The 22,352-nt window shown below is 35.2% G+C and overlaps 1 protein-coding gene across 14 annotated transcripts in view; it reads left to right on the plus strand.

The window, feature by feature from the left end:
- ERC1 (ELKS/RAB6-interacting/CAST family member 1) overlaps positions 1-22,352 on the plus strand; it is a 491,277-nt gene that overhangs the window by 97,714 nt on the left and 371,211 nt on the right. For all 14 annotated transcript variants that reach the window (XM_074325171.2, XM_074325172.2, XM_074325174.2 and 11 more), the window contains exon 3: positions 14,846-15,262. In XM_074325171.2, coding sequence (XP_074181272.1) covers positions 14,846-15,262 — 417 coding nt within the window. The remainder of the gene's footprint in view (positions 1-14,845; positions 15,263-22,352) is intronic.

Consider the following 22,352-nt stretch of genomic DNA (forward strand, 5'->3'; position numbering starts at 1 on the left):
TGCATTTCTCAGATGATTAGTGACAGTGACCATCCTTTCATATGTCTGTTGGCCATCTGTATGTCCTCTTTAGAGAAATGTGTTGAGAAATTGTTTTCAAGTCCTCTGCCCATTTTTTGATTGGAGTGTTTGTGTTTTTGGTGTTAAGTTGTATGAGTTCTTCATACATTTTAGATGTTAGCCCTTTATTGGATATATCATTGGTGAATATCTCCCAGTCAGAGGCTGTCTTTTTGTTTGTTGATGGTTTCATTTGCTGTGTAAAACGTTTTTAGTTTGATGTAGTCCCATTTGTTTATTTTTTCTATTGTTTCCCTTGCCCGAGGAGATATATCAGGAAAAGTATTACTAAGAGCAATCAATGTCAGAGAGTTTACTGCCTATGTTTTCTTCTAGGGGTTTCATTGTTTCGGGTCTTACATTTAAGTTTTTAATCCATTTTGATTTTATTTTTATAGATGGTGTACGAAGGTGGTCTAGTTTCATTTTTTGTGTGTGTGTTTCCGTCCAGTTTTCTTAACACCATTTATTGAAGAGACTGTCTTTACTCCATTGTATATTCTTGCCTCCTTTGTCATAGATCAGTTAACTATGTAGGCATAGGTTTATTTCTGGGTTTTCTGTTCTGTTCCATTGATCTATGTATCCCCTTTTATGCCAGTACCATGCTGTTTTGAAAACTATAGCCTTGTAGTATAGTTTGATATCAGGTAATATGATACTTCCAGTTTTGTTCTTTTTTCTCAAGATTGCTGTGGCTACTTGGGGTCTTTCGTGGTTCCATATAAGTTTTAGAATTATTTGTTCTAGTTCTGTGAAAAACGTATTTTGATAGGGATTGCACTGAATTTATAGATTGCTTTGGGTAGTATGGACATTTTAACTACAATTCTTCCTATCCATTAACACGCTATATGCTTCCATTTATTTGTATCTTCTTCAATTTCTTTCTTCAGTGTCTTAGAATTTTCCAAGTACAGGTCTTTTATCTCCTTGGTTAAATTTATTCCTAGGTATTTTATTTTACTTTTCTGATGCAGTTGTAAGTGGGATTGTTTTCTTAATTTCTCTGCTTGTTTATTGTTGGTGTATAAAAATGCGACCAATTTCTGAATATTAATTTCTGAATAGTATCCTGCTACTTTACTGAATTAATTTATTAGTTCTGGTAGTTTCTTGGTGGAATATTTAGGGTTCCCTCAATATACAGTATCTTGTCATCTGCAAAAAATGGCAGTTTTATTTTTTCCTGTACAATTTGGATGCCTTTTATTTTTTTGTCTGCTGTGGCTAGAAATTCCAATACAATGTTGTGAATAAGTGGTGAAAGTGGACATTCTTGTCTTGTTCCTGATCTTAAGGAGAACACTTTCAGCTTTTCACGGTTGAGTATGATGTTAGTTGTTGGTTTGTCATGTATGCCCTTTAGTATATTGAGGTATGCTTGCTGTGTTCCCACTTTGCTGAGTTTTTATCATAAATGGAGTTGGATTTTGTCAAATGCATTTTCTGCATCTATTGCTTTGATCTTATGATTTTTAGCCTTCATTTTGTTTATGTGGTCTATCATGTTAATTGATTTGCAGATCAATTAACTGAACCAACCTTGCATCCCAGGAATAAATCCCACTTGATCATGTTGTATGATCTTTTTAATGTATTGCTGAATTCAGTATGCTAATTTTTGTTTAGGATTTTTACATCTATGTTCATTGGGGATATTGGCCTACAGTTTTTGTTTTGTTTGTTTTTTTGGTAATGTCTTGTCTGATGTTAGAATCAGGGTAAAGCTGGCCTTGTAAAATGAGCTGGGAGCTCTCCCTCTTCTTGATTTTTTCAAAATAGTTTGAGAAGGATAGGTGTTAATTCTTCTTTGAATGTTTGGTAAAATTCACCTGTTAAGCCATCCGGCTTAACTGCAGGACTTCTGTTTGTTGGGAGTTTTTTGATAGTAGTAATCTGTGTGTTCAGATTTTCTGTTGCTTCTTGATGCAATCTTGAGAGATTGTATGCTTCTAGAAATCTATCAATTTCTTCCAGATTGTCCAATTTGTCAGCATATAATTGTTCTTGGTATTTTCTTATAATCCTTTGTGTTTCGGTGGTGTCAGTTGTCACTTCTCCTCCTTCATTTCTGATTTTATTATTTGGGTCCTCTGTTTTTCTGTTTTTCTTTTAAACTTTTATTTTAAGTGTGTTTTTCCAGGACCCATCAGCTTCAAATCAGTAATTGTTTCAATCTAGTTGTGGAGGGTGCAGCTCACAGTGGCCCATGTGGGGATTGAACTGGTAACCTTATTGTTAAGAGCATTGCACTCTAACCAACTGAGCTAACCAGCTGCCCCCTCTCTTTTTCTTGATGAGTCTGGTTAAACTTATCCATTTTTGTTTCAAAGAAGTAGCTCTTAGTTTTATTGACCTTTTGTGTTGTTTGTTTTTAGACTCTATTTCATTTATTTCTGCTCTGATCTTAATTATTTCTTTCCTTCTACTCATTTTGGGCTTTGTTGTTCTTTTTGTAGTTTCTTTAAATTTAAGGTTAGATTGTTGATTTGAGGATTTCTTGTTTCTTGAGGTATGTTTGTATTGCTGTGAATTTCCCTCTTGGGACTGCGTTTGCTGTGCCCCATAGATTTTTGGGTCATAGTGTTTTCATTTTTATTTGTCTCAAGGTATCTTTTGATTTTTTTCCTTTCTCATTGTTAACCCATTCATTGTTTAGTGGCATGTTATTTATCCTCTATGTGTTTGTGTGTTTTTCAGTGGTTTTTTTTTTTTTTTTTTGTAATTGATTTCTTGTTTCATACTATTGTGTGTGGAGAAGATGCTTGATATGATTTCAGTCTTCTTAAATTTATTGAGACTTGTTTTGTGGCCGAACATGGTATATCCTGGAAAATGTTTTATATGGCACTTACTTTTTCTTTAAGTACTTAATTATTATAAGATGTGTTCCATTGATGTTTGTTTATATTCTTTTTCCAGCATTACATTGATTTAATTATAACAGGTTTATAATTTGTATTAATGGCTGGTTGGACAGTGAAAAAACACTTCCTTCAAATATATACATTTTCTGCCATTCTCAACTCTTCTTATGTACTGCCAGATATAATCCCACTCTTTCTTATGTGCTAGCTGCTTTAGGTTGCAGCTTAAATGTTACTTTCTTAATCTTCCTTAACCACCTTATCTAATATAGGAAAGTCTACTTCTAATCTGCCATGTTACCTTTTTTCTTTACTGGCATTAATCACAATCGCTAAATAACATGCTTGACACTTTGTTACCTGTGTCTTTCATTGAAATATCAGTTCTATGAGGGTATTTTGTTTACCTTGTCTACTGCTGTGTCTCTAGCACCTAACATGTAAGCACTCAATAAATGTTTTTTGATTTACTGAATAAATTCTAAATGAAGTTTAGAAACATTTTTTTGTAACTCAAACCTACAAATTATTTTGGAAATATTTGATGTATGGCTTATTTCTCCATTGATTAGAACCTTATTATTAATATGTTGTTCATCAAAGTTTTATACTTTTCTTCATTTAAGTCATACACATTTTTTTTGTCAAGCTTACTGCTGTGTAATTTATATATTTTTTGAGTAATTAACAAAATGCAAACAATCTCAAGTTTAGAGAAAAGGTCCACAAACAGGGACCTCCTCCTACATGACCACAACATAGCCGTCAAATTCAGAAATTAAACATTATTATAGTACCACTGTCTAATCCTCAGCCCCCAGTGAAATTTTATCAGTAGTCCTGATAGTGATCTTTATAGAAAAATGTTCAGTTCAGAATCAAAGGTTACATGTCTTTTCCAATCTAGGACAGTTCCTCAGTCTTTCTTTGACTTTCATAACCTTGACACTTTTAAAGATTACAGATCAGTAAAGTATACTTCAGTTCAGTTTGGGTGTGTCTCATGTTTCATCATGATATATTCAAGGTGCATATTTTTGGAGAAAATATTACAGAAGTAATGCTTTATTCTCATCATTTCATCTTGTCGGGTAGAACATGATTTTGATTTGTTTCATTATATCTCTTTGGTCACTTGATTAACATCAAGGCTTTTCTACTGTGCAGTTACTCTTTCCCTTTGTAATTAATAAGTATTTTATGAGGAGATACTTTGAGACTATATAAATATCACATTCTTCATCAAACTATATGAACTTACAGGTTCCTATATTTTTAGTAGATTGTATGCAACCATTCTTATTAATTTTGATGCTCAGTTTATCAAAGAATTAGACAGTTGGAGCCTATTAAACCTTGTTCCTATGTCTGTTTGACATGTTCCTGTTATTTTTTGAGTACTTTCTGACATAATAGGAGAATCCAAACTCACCTTGTACTTTCCATGCTTCAGCTGGGAATCAGCCATTCCTGTAAGGAGCCTCGGTTCGTTTCAGTGGAAAATATTTAGAAGCGAAGATCTGAGCTTCAGTTATTCTTACTGCTATTGAAATATTGCTACCCCAGTCTCTCTCAATAGACAGAGCTAGGGAATATCTGTGTGTGTGCACGTGAGCATATTCATAAAAATACATATACATATATACGAGGTCTGACAATTAAGTTCGCGAACTTGTTTTCATCGATGTTACTAACCTTTTTTGAGATCAGAGGGATTACTCATTATAAATGTATACTAACTGGACAGTTAACCAAGTAGATTATTTGGAAGTGCTGAAAAGGCAGCGTGAAAAAGTTAAATGACCTCAACTTTTCGCCAGCAATTCATGGCTCTTGCATCACAACAATGCACCAGCTCACACGGCACTGTCTGTGAGGGAGTTTTTAGCCAGTAAACAAAATATCTGTATTGGAACACCCTCCCTACTCACCTGATCTGGCCCCCAGTGACTTCTTTCTTTACATGAAGATAAAGGAAATATTGAAAGGAAGACAGTTTGATGACATTCATGACAGCAAGGGTAATACGACACCAGCTCTGATGGCCATTCCAGAAAAAGAGTTCCAAAATTGCTTTGAAGGGTGGACTAGGTGCTGGCGTCAGTGCATAGCTTCCCAAGGGGAGTACTTTGAAGGTGACTGTAGTGATATTCAGCAATGAGGTATGTAGCACTTTTTCTAGGATGAGTTCGTGAACTTAATTGTCCTCGTATCTATACACAATTTATATTTATAATATTTAGTTTTATATATTAAAAACCATGCATTCACACTACTTTCATTTTCAATCCAACACTGCAGGATTCAGTGTAGTTCTCTTTTTTAATTTTCCACATTTGTAATTCCCTTTTCCCAGTGAGAAACTTAGCTGCCATTATCCTTAATATGTTTGTATATTTAGTCAGTCTCTCTCTATGTGACAGTCTTCCATCACTGCTGAGGCCCTTTCTCCAGTGTATCTGAATGTTATACCACAAACTATCAGATTTATTTTATCAACGAAAACAGAATTCTGAGTTTAAAATTACTAACACAATGAGTTTTAAATATTATAAAGCTGAGGTATTAGAGTATTTTTCTCTTAGTGCACAGTGTCCCCTTACTAATATATACATACATCTATATTTTTCTCTATTTATAGGGCAGCTATAATAAAAGAATCTAAGGATTTAAAATTGCTTGAGTGAGGAAAGGAAATACTGTTCTAGTTTTATTAACCCAGTTATTTAACATACCATTAGCTTTTCTTCTTTTCAGACTTATCGCCCTCCTAAATATTTTGTTATGATTGCTAGCTTTGTGCCCCAATCAATTTCTGTACTCAAACCCTGAAAGGAAGATAACTGAGCTCCTGTTACTCCTGCAGTTTCATCTCTATAGCTATTTCCTGTTATCTTTGTGTTTGGGGAGAAAGGGTTAATTGTACTTGGGTAGTGTCGTTACTGCCATTGAAGCAGCATAGCCTTATAATCAGCAATTTTTTGGTTGTTCGCTTAAGATTGCAACTGTGTGAACAGTGAAGAAAAGAAGTAAACTACATTAAAATCATATAGAGCTTTCTTTTTCATGAAAAGTAAAGTTGCTCCATATGCTCACATTACTTGTAATTTTCATTTTGATATGCCGGTGTGAAGGAAAATGCTAACTGAACATCAAAAAAAGTCTCACCAGCTTTTTCTCATTGAAGTTAGTTAGTACCTTTAAAACTTTATTGTAAAATCCTTTTTGTATGCTATTGGTTGTTTATAATTAATTACTTCTTCTGTCATCGTTGTGTCTGGTCCTCTCCGTGGTGATTATCTCATATACTCTTCAGTTCAGCCTGTTGAGCGTTTGCTCCTCTGGTGCATCTAAAAATTCACAGGGACGCTTAGCTTGAAACTCTGTGTCACTGATGTCCTAATACTTTGTCTTAAAATGGGACAAAGGTCTTACAGAGCCTTGCAGATTTTGTGTCCCAGACACTGAGTATCTTTTTCATTTAGGACATAATCAGATATGTACTGTGGACTATCCTTTTTAACTGCAACTTTGGAATTTATGCTCTTAAGTAATATTAAGTTAGTTCTCTTAAAGCATAGCATTTGCTAGTAGTAAGAATTTTCAATGGCAGATCAATCAGCAAATCAACAAAGACAGGTTGTATTTTTTAAAGGCCTTAATCGTATTTGTCCTTTTATGTAGTTTAAAATAGTGTGCTGTTGAATGGCTCTTGGGATTCTTATGACATAGTGTGTGAATCTGATGGTGATCAATAGTTGTCTTCATTTAGCAGCTCACCTAATGAAGAACATGAAAAATGGATTTGGAAGATTTGCGTAAAAGGAAATAACTTCTGGGGTGTTGATTGGTTTATTTGTGTTTGTACTGGCAAATAAGGAAATACAGTGTGTTGATAAGGACATTCATTTATTGAACAAATTGGGTAACAAATGGGTAATATGTGGTGGCTTATCACACAACAGTTCCAATTATTTGTGCCTGTGTGTATTTTAAACATTTGTGGATGGTGTGGATCTTGTGTTTCCTCTCTGGCTTTTAATTTTCCCTTCTGCTTTTTGAAGAAGAGTTATTTTTCAGTGGATAAAGAGAGCTAATTGATTCATGACCATTATTTTAATTGGGGAATTTTCATAAATTGTAAGGTTTATGTTAGGGATGATGTTATCAGACAGGTTATTTTGTTTTATTTCTCACATTTTTTACTTTGGTGAAGTTATAACCTATAATCCCAACGAATTGAAGGGACGATTGAGATGGTTCAGGCAGTGGTGTTTGAAAAAATTTTTAAAGCTACAGACCCCTTTTTTCAAACAATATTACTCTGATATATAAACAAAAATTATTTAAGAAATAAAAGTAGAGAGAAGACAGAGGTGATGTGATTGAGACAGAAATGGGGAGCTCAGATCCCCTAGGATTGCCCTGCCAGGCTTTCCCAGAAGATGTTCTTCAGAACCCCTGGGCTTCACAGAGCCTGGTTTGCTGTCACTAATCACACCTCTTGATTTTACAAACAACAACAACAACAACCATAGTAACTATTATTTATTTATAATTTACAATGTGATAGGTGCCCCCCCCTCTACTTTATTCTAATTATTATAATAACCCTGCAGGTTAAGTTTCAGAATGTTCATAGTATAGATTAGTACATTAAGACTCACAGTGTTTATGTAACTTCACTGAGGTCATTCTGATGGAACAAGGAATTGAACCCAGAGGCAAATCTTTATTGGTCTTGTTCTCCCTTAACCTTCTTTTAGTTTCTGTGACACCATGTTTTCCTGATTGCCACCCATTTCCCTGACTGCTCTTGTCTCCTTTGCCAGCCTCTCATACTGTTCCCGCCATTTCCTGGAGGAATGGTGCTATGACTACCTCCTCCTACTCTATTTTCTTTTCCTAGGGAGGCTCATTTACTCTTGCGGCTTCAATGATACCTGTGTATCAAAACCTCCACATTTATATCTTTAGCTTATATCATTCCTCCACGTTTCACACCCACATATCCAGTTTCTCACTTGAAACCTTGTCTCAACATCTCAAAGTTACTTTAAATTCAACTCATGAGCTCTTCTCAATTCTGATTTTTCCTTGTTTCCCCCTCATTTTTATTTATGGCATCACCACTTTACCAGGGAGTTCAAATCAGAAACTTCGGAACCTTCTTTGGTTCCCGCCCCCATTTCTCACCCTGCCAGTCAAATCTTGTTGATTTTTTTTTCTTCTCTTATGGTAAGTATTTCTCTGAGCCATCCATTTTCCTACCCCCACTGCTGCTGTCATACCGTAGTTTGGTCATCGTCATTGTTAGCTTAGATTATTTCCACAGTGTTCTAGTTTTCTCCAGTCTTTTTCTTTCCCCCTAATGTGTAGCCACATTTAGTTTTTAAAAATGCACATGTGATGTTTGAATCCCGGCTCCACCACTCACTAGTTACATGACCTTGGGCAAGTCGCTGACTCTGTCCTTCCTTAGTTTTCTTGTCTGTAAAATAGTTATAATAATTCTTACCCCATGTGATTGTTGTAAGAATTAAGTGAGGTAATATGTGCTCGGCACGTGGCAAGCACTTGATAAATATTAGTAATGGTGATGACACTTGGCTCAGAACTTTCTAGTGGCTTCCTGCTGCCCTTAAAGTCCCTTAGCACTCTAGCCACACTTGCTTAACGTTGTTTGTGCTTCAGTCTCCTTAATTCCTCAGATGTGCCATGCCCCCTCCTTCTTCAGGGTCTTCACATAAGTTGTCCTCTCTTCACAGAAAATTGTCTTTAATAGTTAACAGAAGTTACCCATTATTCAAATCTCATTCAGCCCCCAAATGTCTTTCTTAGGTAATCTTTCTCTGAACCTCCCAAGGTGGTTCGGGTGTTTTCGTTATGTTTATCTTACTACCTTGAATTTGGAGCTTTTATACCTGTTTGCAATTATAATTGTGTGTGTGTGTGTGTGTGTGTGTGTGTGCATTTTGATTGATAACTGTCTTATCTACTGTTACTTATCTTACCTATCTTTATGTGGCCAGACCATGTTGATTACGGCTTCCTACCATTGTATCTCTAGCAAGGGGCATCATGCTTGACACAGAACAACTGCTAAAAATGTTTCTTCCATCAGTGAGGGACTATACTTTAGTATTTTTTCCTCTATTACTCAACGTTTGGTTAAATAAGTAGCTGTATTTAAATGCCAGTTTTCCCTATAGCATGGAGATCAAAGAATTTGCTGTAAAAACTGTCAAAAAAGAATTATAGCAGCATCTATCCTAGTTGACATATTTAGTTCATATATTTAGTTTAAAAATATTTTAAATGTAGGAACTGAATCAGGTACCCCTGTATGACTATTATTCTTCAAATTTCTGATAAAAAATAAAACTTACCTTTTGTTTGTTTGTTTCTTTCTTTCTTTCTTTTCTTTCTTTCTTTCTGTAATGAATATTAAAGGGACAGCAGGGAAACTGTTGAAGGTATTGATTTACTGTTGTTTTCACATCTTCAGGGTTCTTATCTGTAAGATAATTTTATAGGAATCTTGGAGATCAAAATTTTGGTATTAAGATTAAAGTAGTTTTTTGTGGGGATTCTCAGGGAAAGATGCCGTTTTAGGATGTGGGGTGAGAGGAGGAAAGAAATTAGAATTCTTCCCAATCTTTCCTGTTTCTTCTCTCATTCCTTCTTTCAGAGAGAGGATTCTATGGGTAGAATTTTTTCTATTTAAAAATTCTCATGCCTCAGAATGAAGTTAGGGTTCTGCTAAAGCAGCTTCATAATTAACAAGTTTGTTTGAAAATACTCTGCCTTTATTCCTTAGGGATGGAATTGAATGCACAATCATTTGACTTTTTTTTTTTTAATAGCAACTCAATCCATTTCCATTAAAAGTTTCCTCCTAGGAAAATGGTTATACGATTAATAGTTCTACAGATATGAAAATTCCAGGTTAGACATCTGAACCCTTTTATCATCTGTTTTATGTACCTCATTCTACCGTGTTTCCCTGAAAATCAGACCTTGCCGGACAATCAGCTCTAATGCATCTTTTGGAGCAAAAATTAATATAAGACCCGGTTTTATTTTACTGTAATATAAGACCAGGTCTATAATATAATACAATATAATATAATATAACATAATGTAACATAACATAATATATAAATAATATAATATATAATAAGACTGGGTCTTATACATAATATAATATAATATAATATAATATAATATAATATAATATAATATAATATAATATAATATAATATGATATACCAGGCCTTATATAATATAAGACCGAGTCTTATATTAATTTTTGCTCCAAAAGATGCATTAGAGCTGATTGTTCGGTTACGTCTTATTTTCGGGGAAACAGAGTATGTTAAATTGAAAAAGGTTAAGTTTAAATGACTGGTATGAGTTGAAACATACTGTACTACCTAGTAGTCCGTTCTTTGTCTCCTTGAGAGAAACTTTTACACATCTACATGAGGAGATGGATGTACGTGTATTCAATATAATAGTGAAAAGGTGGAAAAATACCTACTGCTCCTCAGTAGGTGAGTGGGTCAATTGGTATTTCCTTATCAAATGGAATATACGAGTATTCTGTGGCCTCTTCCTTATTTTTTTTAGGACACTTTTGTCAGAGCAATACGCTGATGTTTGTATTGCAGAATGTGTGGAGTAACAGGACGCTGAATCTTGGGTGCTTTGGTCCTCGGTTTCTCACCTTCCTTGTTTAGTTAGGGCTTTCTCACAACATACTGGCGGACATCATCTTCTTCAGAGAGATTGAAAAGTTTGCGGATTCTGCCAGCTCTTTTGGGCCCCAGGTGACGAGGCACAGTTGTGTCAGTGAGACCCGGAATATCTTTTTCCCCATTTTTCACAATGACCAAGTTGAGAGCACTCCGGTTGGCATCCGCAATGCAACCCCAAACAAACTTGTACTTTCTATCTCTAGTCCTCCTTGGTCTGTAACAGGACTGCCCCTTACTCAGGAGCAGATGACACAGCCATGGGTCAAGAAACCCTGCGTCATGGGGAAACCTTTTTGTCGTTCCCACCACTGATTTGAACCACATAACCCTTCCATTCTTCACCCAGAGCGTCAGCAGCAACTTCTGTGACCATACATCTCTCGTAAAACGTTACGATCTTTGCATTCATTGTCCACTTCAGTGAGTTTCTGGCAGCCAATGGCTGGGAAAGAGATGTTCAGCTAAATCCTGAAGCAGCGACTGCTTTTGAGGCGCCACAAAAAAGAGCAAGTTTAACTTATGATATTTCCCTTTGGGATAAATTCATTTCAGGATTTATCTGAATTTTTTTGACTTCCAAAGTTAAAGAAGGAAACGGGGGTTGATTAAAGGCTTTAGAGTATTAGCATTTTGACATATCTTTTTATTAAGGATTTTGAACTCCAGCAACTGCTAAGAATTTTTAAAATGTGATGCTGACAATTAAATGCATTTAAAAAATCATATTCATGAATTAAAATAACCTGACAATTGTATTATAAATTTGTTCTTGGTAAGAAAAAGCAATGCTTTTCAAGAGTTTGAAGACTATCAAAATTTAAAGTTCACTGTTTGCTCTAAGCGTAATACCCAAACCAGAAGCTATAAAGAAAAGGTTGATATCTTCGCATTAAACTTTTTTTTTCTATTTATAAACCACCATAAACAATGTTGAAAGAAAAATGACAGACTTGGAAATATATTTGTAACATACACAGCAGGCAAAAAGTTCTTTTCCTGATACAGAAAGCTCTTAAAATGAATTAGGAAAATGGGCAAAAAACAGCTGAGTCACAAAGGAAGGAATACAAAGTGCCAGTGGATATGTGAATAGATATTCAGCCTCACATGTAATCAAAGAAAGGCCAGAATGAAAGAAAGAAAGAAAAGAAGAAAATGCCCAAAGTTATTAAAGGTATGGAGAAATGGCCATTCCCAGACATTGGTGGAAGTTTAAATCTGTACACACTGCTTTAGAGATAATTTGTAATACGTATCAGAATTATAACTGCATACACTCCAATCCAGCAGGTCCACCTATGAGAATTTATCCGTAGGAAAAATTTGGATATGTGTGCAAAGATAATGCATATGATGTACCTGTTAGAATAGTGAAAAATGAGAACCAACATAAATATTTATAAGTAGTTATAAATAATTTAATATCCATACATTGGAATTCTGTAGCAGCCATTTTTTCCCTTTTTTTGTTGTTGTAAAATACATCTTGTATTTACCATCTTCAATTTACTGTCTTAACCATCTTTCAAGCATACAGGTCAGGGGCATCAAGTCCATTTATGTGGTTGTACACCCATCACCACCACCCATCTTCAGAACTCCTTTCATCCTGTAAAACTGAATCTGTGTACCAGTTAAACAATAACTCCTTATCCCCAGCCTCTGGCAGCCACTGTTCTACTTTCTGTCTCTCTACATTTCACTGTTGTAGATATCTCATATAAGTGGAATCATAATATTTGTCTTTTGTGAGTGGCTTTTTTCATGTATCCTCCGTGCTCATCCATGTTGTAGCATGTTTCAGAATTTCATTCTTTAAAAGGCTAAAAAATATTGGTGTACATTTTATTTAAAATTTAATTTTTGAGTAGGTAGTCTGCCCATTTAGTTCAAATTAAAGAGGAGGGTTAGAAGGAGGAGAGATGGGAAGTGACTGCCAATTACAGTCTCTGCCGGGTGATGGAAATTTCTAGAATTAGATAGTAGGGATCGATGTACAACTTCTAATATGCTGAAAACCACTGAATTGTACACTTTAAACAGGTGAACTTTATGGTATATAAATTATATCTCAATAATGCTGTTTTTTAAAAATTTCAGTGTCATTCCTTAGTTAAAAAAATTTCAAGAGGAATAAAATACATAGTCGTCATCTTATAAGTTGTCTCTCAGCCATTCCAGTTAATTTTTTTTACAATTTGTATAACTTTCCAGAAATATTTTTATGTCTTATGAATATTTTTATTTATAATAAATAGGAAATATTTATTGTTACCTTCCTTTTAACGAAAGTGGTAGCAAATTGAACAGTGTTTTACACTCAAGCAGGCATCTCGGAAGTCTTTTTCTCTTATTTTTTGGTAAAAAATTTTTTTATTAGAAAACGTTTAGATGCTCACCATAGGAGATTTATTAATATTCCAATTTTGTCACTATTCCAACAGTGAGGGTCTTTGTATACACATCTTTGTACACTTGGCAAATCATTTCCTTGAGATATTTACTATAATGCTCTTTTGCAGTCTGCCAAATTTTTAAAACAAGATGTATTTTGCAATATATACCAAAAAGATTTCTATGTTAACTCTGTGAAGATATGGTACAGATATTTATATCCTCATTTTAAATATGAGGAATCTGAAACCCAGAAAGATGGCAGTTTCTTCCAAATTACATAGCTAGCTAGTGGGAGAGCTGGAACCCAAACTCCCATCTTCGGATGTGGGTTAGTATTCTTTTGACGGTGGCACTGCCAGCCTCTATGCCTTAAATGCAAAGAGTGACCTTTTATTGTTGCTCCTTCATTTCTAAACATGAGATTCTTGATGTAACGTCTTTTAGATTCTTTGTATAATGTGTTGGAATTCACTCATGGAAATTAAATTCCATTTCATTAGGGTACAGGCTAAAGATGTGCCCTCGCAAACATTTTTCTGCATTAACATCCTCATTTAATTACTCGCCTATATTGTTATCTTCCCTGTGTAAAAAGCTCATATAGTTTCAGGTTTTTTTTAAAACTTCAAGTTATTACCTTTGGATAGTACTAGTTTTAGTGGGCTGGAAGAATTGCTGTTTTGAATCTAAGCTCTATCACTTATTGTGTGATCTTGGGCGAGTCACTTAAATCTCTGTAAGCCTAGTGTTATCATCAATAAAAAAAATAGTGTATGTCTAGTGAGGAGTAAATGAATTAACACATAAAAAGTGCTAGGCTCTGGGGCCGGCTCGGTGGCTCAGGCGGTTAGAGCTCCATGCTCCTAACTCCGAAGGCTGCTGGTTCAATTCCCATATGGGCCAGTGGGCTCTCAACCACAAGGTTGCCAGTTCAATTCTTCGAGTCCCGCAAGGGATGGTGGGCTCCGCCTCCTGCAACTAAGATTGAACACGGCACCTTGAGCTGAGCTGCCTCCCGGGTGGCTCAGTTGGTTGGAGCGCGTACTCGCAACCACAAGGTTGCCGGTTCGACTCCCGCAAGAGATGGTGGGCTGTGCCCCCTGCAACTAGAAAATGGCAACTGGACCTGGAGCTGAGCTGTGCCCTCCACAACTAAGACTGAAAGGACAACAACTTGACTTGGAGAAAAAAAAAAGTCCTGGAGGTACACACTGTTCCCCAATAAAGTCCTGTTCCCCTTCCCCAATAAAATCTTTAAAAAAAAAGTGCTAGGCACAATCCAGCATGTAGAAACTGCTTATTAAATACTAGTATTTATTATTTAATGTGTAAATTTAATTGTAAAATACTTGAAAGTCATGTTGTATCTTGAGATCCGCTGTAGTTTTTGATGAAATTTTTTATATAATGTGTTTGTATTCCTGAAGATTTCCCCTGGCTTTCCTTTCTCCTTCCCTCCTTCAGTTCTACCTTCTATTCTTTTGAACAGTGTTTTATTTTGTCACGGCTCATGCAAAGTGAGGAGTTGTCATACTTGTTTCCTGTTGGGAATAAACACAGGTTAAATTACTAACATTTTACAGATTATCTCAGTCATTTTTTAAGATGATGTAGAACAGAATGACGTGAATCCTAGTTGGCTAAGGGCAGGGTTCTCAGAGCCCTGGTCGCTACTCTCTGACTCCGCTTCGTGTGCTCTGTTTTTGTTGCTTGAGGAGGAAAGCTGATTTGGGGTTTTCTTTTTTGTCTTGGTTCTAGCACATGCAGATGACAATCCAGGCTCTCCAGGATGAATTACGGATTCAGAGGGACCTCAACCAGCTGTTTCAGCAAGATAGTAGCAGCAGGACTGGTGAGCCATGTGTGGCAGAGCTGACGGAGGAGAACTTCCAGAGGCTCCACGGTGAGCACGAAAGGCAGGCCAAAGAGCTGTTCCTTCTTCGAAAGACTCTGGAGGAAATGGAGCTGCGCATTGAGACTCAGAAGCAAACCCTAAATGCTCGGGATGAATCCATCAAGAAGCTTCTGGAGATGCTGCAGAGCAAAGGACTTTCTGCTAAGGCTACTGAGGAAGACCATGAGAGAACAAGACGGCTGGCAGAGGCTGAGATGCATGTCCACCACCTAGAAAGCCTTTTGGAGCAGAAGGAAAAAGAGAACAACATGCTGAGAGAGGTGAGGGAGTACTTTGTCAGTTGTTATGCTTGATTGATTGTCTTTTTTCCCCGTGATTAGTCAGCATCCTGGCCTAGATAAATTTTTATTCTCTACTGGGCTAGTGGAAGGGAATTTTTTTCTTTGGTATTTAAGTGATTCACTGCTTTCTATTCTGATTTGCTCTCTTATATGAGATGATATTGACTGGTATGTGTACTGGCTTGATAACTTTCTGGCTCTTCCCCCCCCCCCCCCCCCCCCCCCCCCCGGTTTCTAGAGACTCATTTTGTTTCTAGGGGACACAGAATTTTCTTGATTTGTGACTCATCTCTTGATTTTGTTCATAGAGACGCTGCAACAAAACTAGAATCAGAGTAGCTAACTGTTGCTCAATTTAAAAATGTCAATAAGAGAAAGTAAGTGGTAACCTCAGTTTAGGTGTGCTTCTAAAGTCCTTGGCAGCAGTAACGGATATGTGTGCCCTGTGGTTTCCATGGAAACTGTTGCCTTGCTATAAAATATATATGATAAAAATCATTTGCTGCCATGGAGGCACAGAGAGAAAGAATGATACAGAGTCACGCCGTCACTTATTTTTTAGAGAGGAAAAATAGACTTCAGCTGACCACTATGACTGTTGATAATTTTTCACTTTTCTAGACAATGCTTCATTTTAAGAAAGCATATATGAAGAATTCATCTTATATTGAATTTAAAAAAATAACAGCTATAATTCTCTATATGTGATCAGAGACTTCAGATAGTTTTCCGATTTGGATAGGAAAAGCAAACAACTTAGAATTGTGTTAGTGCCAGTCTGAATAATCCTTTTTGAATGACATGGGAGACAGGAGGTTGAAAAAATGGGATATTTGCAAAGCAGCAAAATAGCAACTTTAAAAGAATACTTTTAAATTTAGTTTGTTCCATAATTTCTCCTTTTGTAAAAAAAATCTGAAATATTTATTTACAGTGAGGACATTTTTATTTTTGAAAGAAATTCAGTGTTTTTAAAAAACAATTTTATCACACAGTAAATTTATTGTAGTTTATTATAGTAAAATTAGAAAGTAGATAAGCAAAAACTTAAAACCCAAGGCATCATTACCTAGTGATTAACTATCCGTTTTCATTATGTATGTTTCCAGTTTTTTTGTTATGCATTCCTTCATTATTTCTGTATTTCTTTTCCTTAAAAAAAATAGAAAACTTTATCAGTATTGCCAAATATAACTTTCTGTGTTGATGGAAATGTTTTATACCATGTTTTACCACTTGTTGTATACCATGGTAGCCACTTGCCACATGTGACTGTTGAAATGTGGCTAGTGGGACTGAGGAACTGAATTTTAAATTTTATTTAAATATAAGTAATTTAAAATTAAATTAATCAAATTTAAATTTAAGTACCTACATGCAGCTAATGGCTGCTATATTAGATAGTGCAGCTGTGCATAATGTAATATCACCTGCTTTTCTTAATACTGTGTTTTGCCGTGTATAATGCGCTCCCGTGTATAATGTGCACCCACATATTTGGCCCAAACTTTCGGGGGGAAAAATCATTTTAATTTAAGTTTTTATTTGTTTATATTTAGGTACTTGCTTTTTGTATTATAAAGGAATTTTAGCGTTTATTTTTTAACATTACAGTTCAAGAAATTTTATGTAACAAATAATTACAAAATATAAGAACAGATACAAGGTACAAGAAATTTTGTGTACTGGTAACAATTTTATATTTGCGTATCACAGAAGGCCAAGAACTCTTCATTGTTGCAATTCATAGTAAGTTCAACAATTATCATATTCCAGAGTATTATTTTGCATACAGATATCGTTATTTATTTTTAGAGTTACTCTTTTAACTCATAAGCATAAATAAAGTAATTAGAAACATCTATATAGATACGGAATTAGTACTACCCACATATAATGCACATCTTTATTGTTCCCTCACAAATTTCGGCAAAAAATGTGCATTATACACGGCCAAGTATGGTAATTTGTCCTGATCACCTTTCTTTGTCAGAACATATAGAGTGCTGTAATTTCAAATGCATTTATAATATTCCATTGCCTTTATTTGAATATCTCTTGCTATTGAAAATTTAGACCAGTAGTAATTTTTCAGTAAAACTGTACTGCACTGAATATCCTTAATCATATATCCCTGTACATTAATTGTTCTGGGACAAATTCCTAGAAATAAATTTGCTCAAAGAGTGTGTACTTTTTTGAAACTTTGAATAATCTCATCTTCCAGAGTGATTCGACCAGTTTCCTCCCAATAGCATCTACTGTTATATTTTTATGATTAATCTGTAGCTATGTACATGCCGTCCTCTTCAAATTACAAGATCCTAATAGTTTAGAAAATTTTCTATCAACTGCTATGTTATAGGCACATCCTGAGTTTCTTTCAGTTTATTTTAAAGACTGTATATTTTAATGAGATAATCCAGATCCTGGCCGTAGAACATTGCTAGAGAAGTGGTAATAATCTCAAACAGCATGCAGCAGGAAGACTAAACCAGCATCATGACACACTATGTTACATTTTTACTGCTTCTCTTCTGCATATTTCAACCTATGCCCATCTATTTTTGCGTTTTGGGTTAATAAATAGTGAATAGTTACAGATTGTGGAAAGCCACAGAGTATTTCTGTCACAGAACAATCAGAAATACGGTGAATTTGCAAAAGTGGTAGAAAAAGCCATGAATGTAAAGACTGATTTTCAAATAACAAGTTCTACAAATGCCAAGTCCCACTTACATACAGAATATAGGGAAGAATACAGGCCTTTTACAGTCACACACAATTCCAGTTGCCGTTAGCTTCATCTTATAGGAAACACAGCCATACAAATTAAAATTATTTAAGAACAAGTAGAAATGATTGCGTCAGAAACAAATGTTTAGAAAGCTTGTTCTGCTTTCTGTTTTTCCTACTTACCTCTAAGACTTAGCTCAGATTTTAGTTCTTCTGTGACGTCTTCCTTTGTGTAGCTCTATACATGTATGTAGATGAACTGATGTTATAGTATATATACATGTGGATTTCTTCATTGTTCACATAATTTTTTGCATCAAAAGTTTATTTATTTTTTATCTTTATATTGCCAGTGTCTAAACATACACATTGGGTACTCAAGAAATGTTAGTTGAATAAGTTGAAATGTAGACAAAGAAATTTCAACCTGGAATTTAATGAAAGAAAGAGAGACTTTCTAGTTCTTTTTTTCCTAGGGTGACCACTGGATATGAAAACTTGGCGAGAGTTAGAAAACAAACTAAATCCTGAAACCAGCTTTCCTTACAAGTTTAGATACAGAAATTATAAATAAAATATTAGCAGATAGAAGCATCATTATGATAAAAGGATAATACTCTGAGCAAAAGGAGTTTATTCCCGGAATGCCAGAATGGCTCAATATATCATACACAGTTATAATTTGTAATAGGTAAAAGGAAAAGAGAACCTGTGGTATTTGATAGCTGTTTCAATGACATTAGATAAATGTGGCAGACGTTTTGATTGAAAACTAAACCAATGAACTAAAAATAAGCATTGAATGATATTTTATAGTATGATTTTAAGTAAATAATAACAGTACATGCATATTATGAACATATTTCAAGCTGATAAACAGCATGCTTACTGTGACATACTGGAAACAGCCGTTGAAGTTCGGAAGAGGCCAAAGATGGTTGTGTTCATCAGTACATAACATTATTCTGGAAATGTTAGGCAGTGCATTTAGATGAGGAAATGGAAAAAATAGTATCAGTAATGGTAACGGAAAGGATAGGGCTAAATTTTCATTACAGTATAGATGGGAGCATTAATATAAAGATGTTACTTTTCCCCAAATCTGTAAATTTAATGCAAACCCAATGGGACTATTCTTGAAACATGCCCAAATGATGTTGCAGTTTATTTGAAGAACAATACAGGAACACTTGCTTAAGCAGATTATGGGATATGTATTTTAAACCCAATGATATTAAAATATGTGGTACTGGCACAGCAATAGATAGTTAGACCAATGAAACAGAATGGAATCCAGAAATAATATAGTTCTAAGTATATGATGAATGTTTTGGAATAATGGCCATCCATTTCAAAAACAGTTACATAGTTACATCAAACTAAATTTCGGATGAAAGGAAGAGCTGCTTTTAAAAAATAACAGTGGAAGAAAATGTAAGTAAAAAGCTTTTAATATAATCTTGAGATAGGAAAGACTTAACATTGCTGTAGCAAAACCTTAAAGAGTTATGTATGTTAGAAAATACAATTAACCAAAGTTGAAAAGATAATTTGGGGTAAAGCTTGGTGACATGTGACTAGACTAATGCATAAAGGTTGTTTCCAAAACAATAGGTGCTACAGGCACTTGGTACCACCTTTCCTTCTCACTTACTCAGTATCTACTGAGCCTCTACTATACATGTGTTTGATCCTGGGGTAGGGATTGGGTGTACATTTGTCATGCTAGAACACATGGTCAGTGCCCTCCTAGAACTTAAAAATTTGGTGGGAGACAGTAAACTGGAGAGTTTGAGATGAAATAAATGGATTGAGTGGAGTCTAATTATGTTGGGGGAGGGGATTTCTGTAAACAGGGTGAGCATCTTTGGGGGAGGTGCCCTTTAAGGGAGATCTGAAGAAAGACAAGGAGGCATTCTTGCTGAGCATTTGGGTCAAGTCATTTCATCAAGAAGGGTTAACAGTTTCAAAGGCTCGATGGGAAGGCGTTTTGAGGGAACAAAGGAGGCTAGGGAGCAAAAGTGCATTGTATAAGGGGGAGGTTGGCATGGGATGAGGTTGAAGAGGTAACCAGGGCCAGTTCATTCATTCCACTTGTCAGATATTTACTGGGCACTAACCATGTGCGAAGCACTAGGAAATAGCCTAAGTGAATAAAACAAAATCTGTGCCCTCTAGGAGACAAAGCACTTGCCTTCATGATCCTTGCAGATAATTTATGCAACAATTTTATTCAAGGTACCAAGAGAAAACCATTCCAGCATTTAATCAAGGCAGTGATAAGATCTGGTTTAGCTTTTAAAATTTAATGTGGTTATATGAGAATGAATGAGAAAGGGATAGTCAAGAGTGAACAAGGCAGTGTCTAGGAAAGAATTTAACAGCTCTAATCTAGTTTAGGTGAATGGCAACTTGAAATGATTGTTGTACATTATATCACTAGTGTATCCTGAAAGGCAGAAAGGCATGTGAGTTGTCAATGCCAGGATATGATAGGTTTTATTAATTATTATTGTCCATCTTTTAAAAAAATTGGTATGTCATTACTCCCGAGACTCAGTTTTTCCCCTTTGAACAATATGAAATTGTGTTGTCTTACCTTGGTGGCATTTTCCAATCACTGTCAGCAAGGCAGCAGTCGGGCTAGATTTGTGTGCCTGTGCATTGTAAACATCCTTGCAGCTGTTCATTTTGTCACTTTAGTTGAGGGTGTGAGCATTGTTGGTATGTATTATTAACTATAATTGTTGTTCAGTATATCTTCAGTAATATTGCAACAGTGAATCAGCATTGAAACAAAGTTATTAATGTGGAGATAGTCAAAAACAGTTAAAAAATGATACATGATTAAGCTCTGTGGTTAAATAAGTCAAAAAGGACTCTTGCAATCAGTATAACATAAAAATTCTGAACAGTAAAGCTTTGTGTCATGATTTATTTGGAGGCATTTCCCCCTTTTCTTTCTAGCACATAAAACAATGGTATATCTTAAAATCAGTGGCATTTTTGATTTGATGAAATACAGTAACATTAAAATGGCATTCATATCCAGTAACATTTTTAGTTTGTCATTTTGTTTATGAACATGATTTTGTAGATAACAGGTAAATAATTACCCCCAAATAAAAGCCAAAGAAGAAAAAATAAAATTTAAATTAAGCATTGTATTTTCTGTTTGTACCAAAATTACATTATATGACTACTTATTGTTAGATTTTATATTGTTTACTGTACCTTTCCTTTGACTGATGGAAGAGTGAAGACATGACATCTATTGGGCAAATACTGAACTACAGGCAAGATTTGTGGTTAGTGCTTGGGGCTTGTACTTAACGGCATTTTAACAAGCTTTACAGGTGATTCTGTTACACGCCGAAGTTTGAGACCCAAATTGTGGTTCTCAGTCTATTGGCAGGACATTACCTAAGTTGGCTATGGAATTTTTGGATCTGCAATCCATATGCATATCTAGTATTGTCTATAGGCCAAATTAATAATATATTTCAGACCTATATGTACTCCTGGTTTCTGAAATGTAGACTGGATACATTGTGGTGGATAAAATACAAATTTGTTTTAAAATATTATTACATTCATGCTAATTTTTGTCTCTATAATATTTCAGTGAACAAACCTTGTTAGTACAACTGCTATCATGTTAGAGTTTGCTGAAATGTTTGAGGTTAAATGTCCTAGTATTTGACTAAGGACTAGGCTAGGAATACTCAATCTACCTAGCAGATCTGAGGAATGCCTGCTTGTATCCTTGGCAGTTGTAAAGGAATAAGCAGAGGAGGACGGAGGGAAAAAGAAAAAAAAAAAAGAAATAGAGATATATAGAGAAAAAAATAGAAATAACAGACAAAGAATAGGAAGAATTAAAAAAAGAAGGAATCCCTAGTCAGTTTGCTCTTTTGTATGACTTTGAAAAGTGAGTTTTATTAATATTTATTCAGATTAATTCTCCTCCCCTTATTTTTTTCATTTGTGCCTCATTTCCATTTTGACATGATACTTTTTCTCAGAATAATGCCGTTACTAGAAATGGCAAAAGGTTGAAGTACAATGTTGACACGGGCCGCGTTAAGACGCAGAAAAAATAGTGAGGATTCTTCCCGTTGACCTTTCCCTTCTTTATTTCTGTCCCCTCTGTCTTGTGAGTACAGTAAACCTAGAACTTCTGTGGAGGATTGAATCTGTGAAAGAACTTCACAAGCAATCTGGAGCTTCTGCCCTTGAACCAAGGGTTTTGGAGGCTAATACCTGAAACTTGAAGAAAAGAAATTTCAGGCATAAGTAGTACTTTTCAGTCACAAATACTTCTTTCCCTCAG

Source organism: Rhinolophus sinicus, chromosome 1, assembly GCF_057876585.1.
Source record: "Rhinolophus sinicus isolate RSI-liver-muscle chromosome 1, RSI-T2T, whole genome shotgun sequence".
NCBI classification, from domain to species: Eukaryota; Metazoa; Chordata; class Mammalia; order Chiroptera; family Rhinolophidae; genus Rhinolophus; species Rhinolophus sinicus.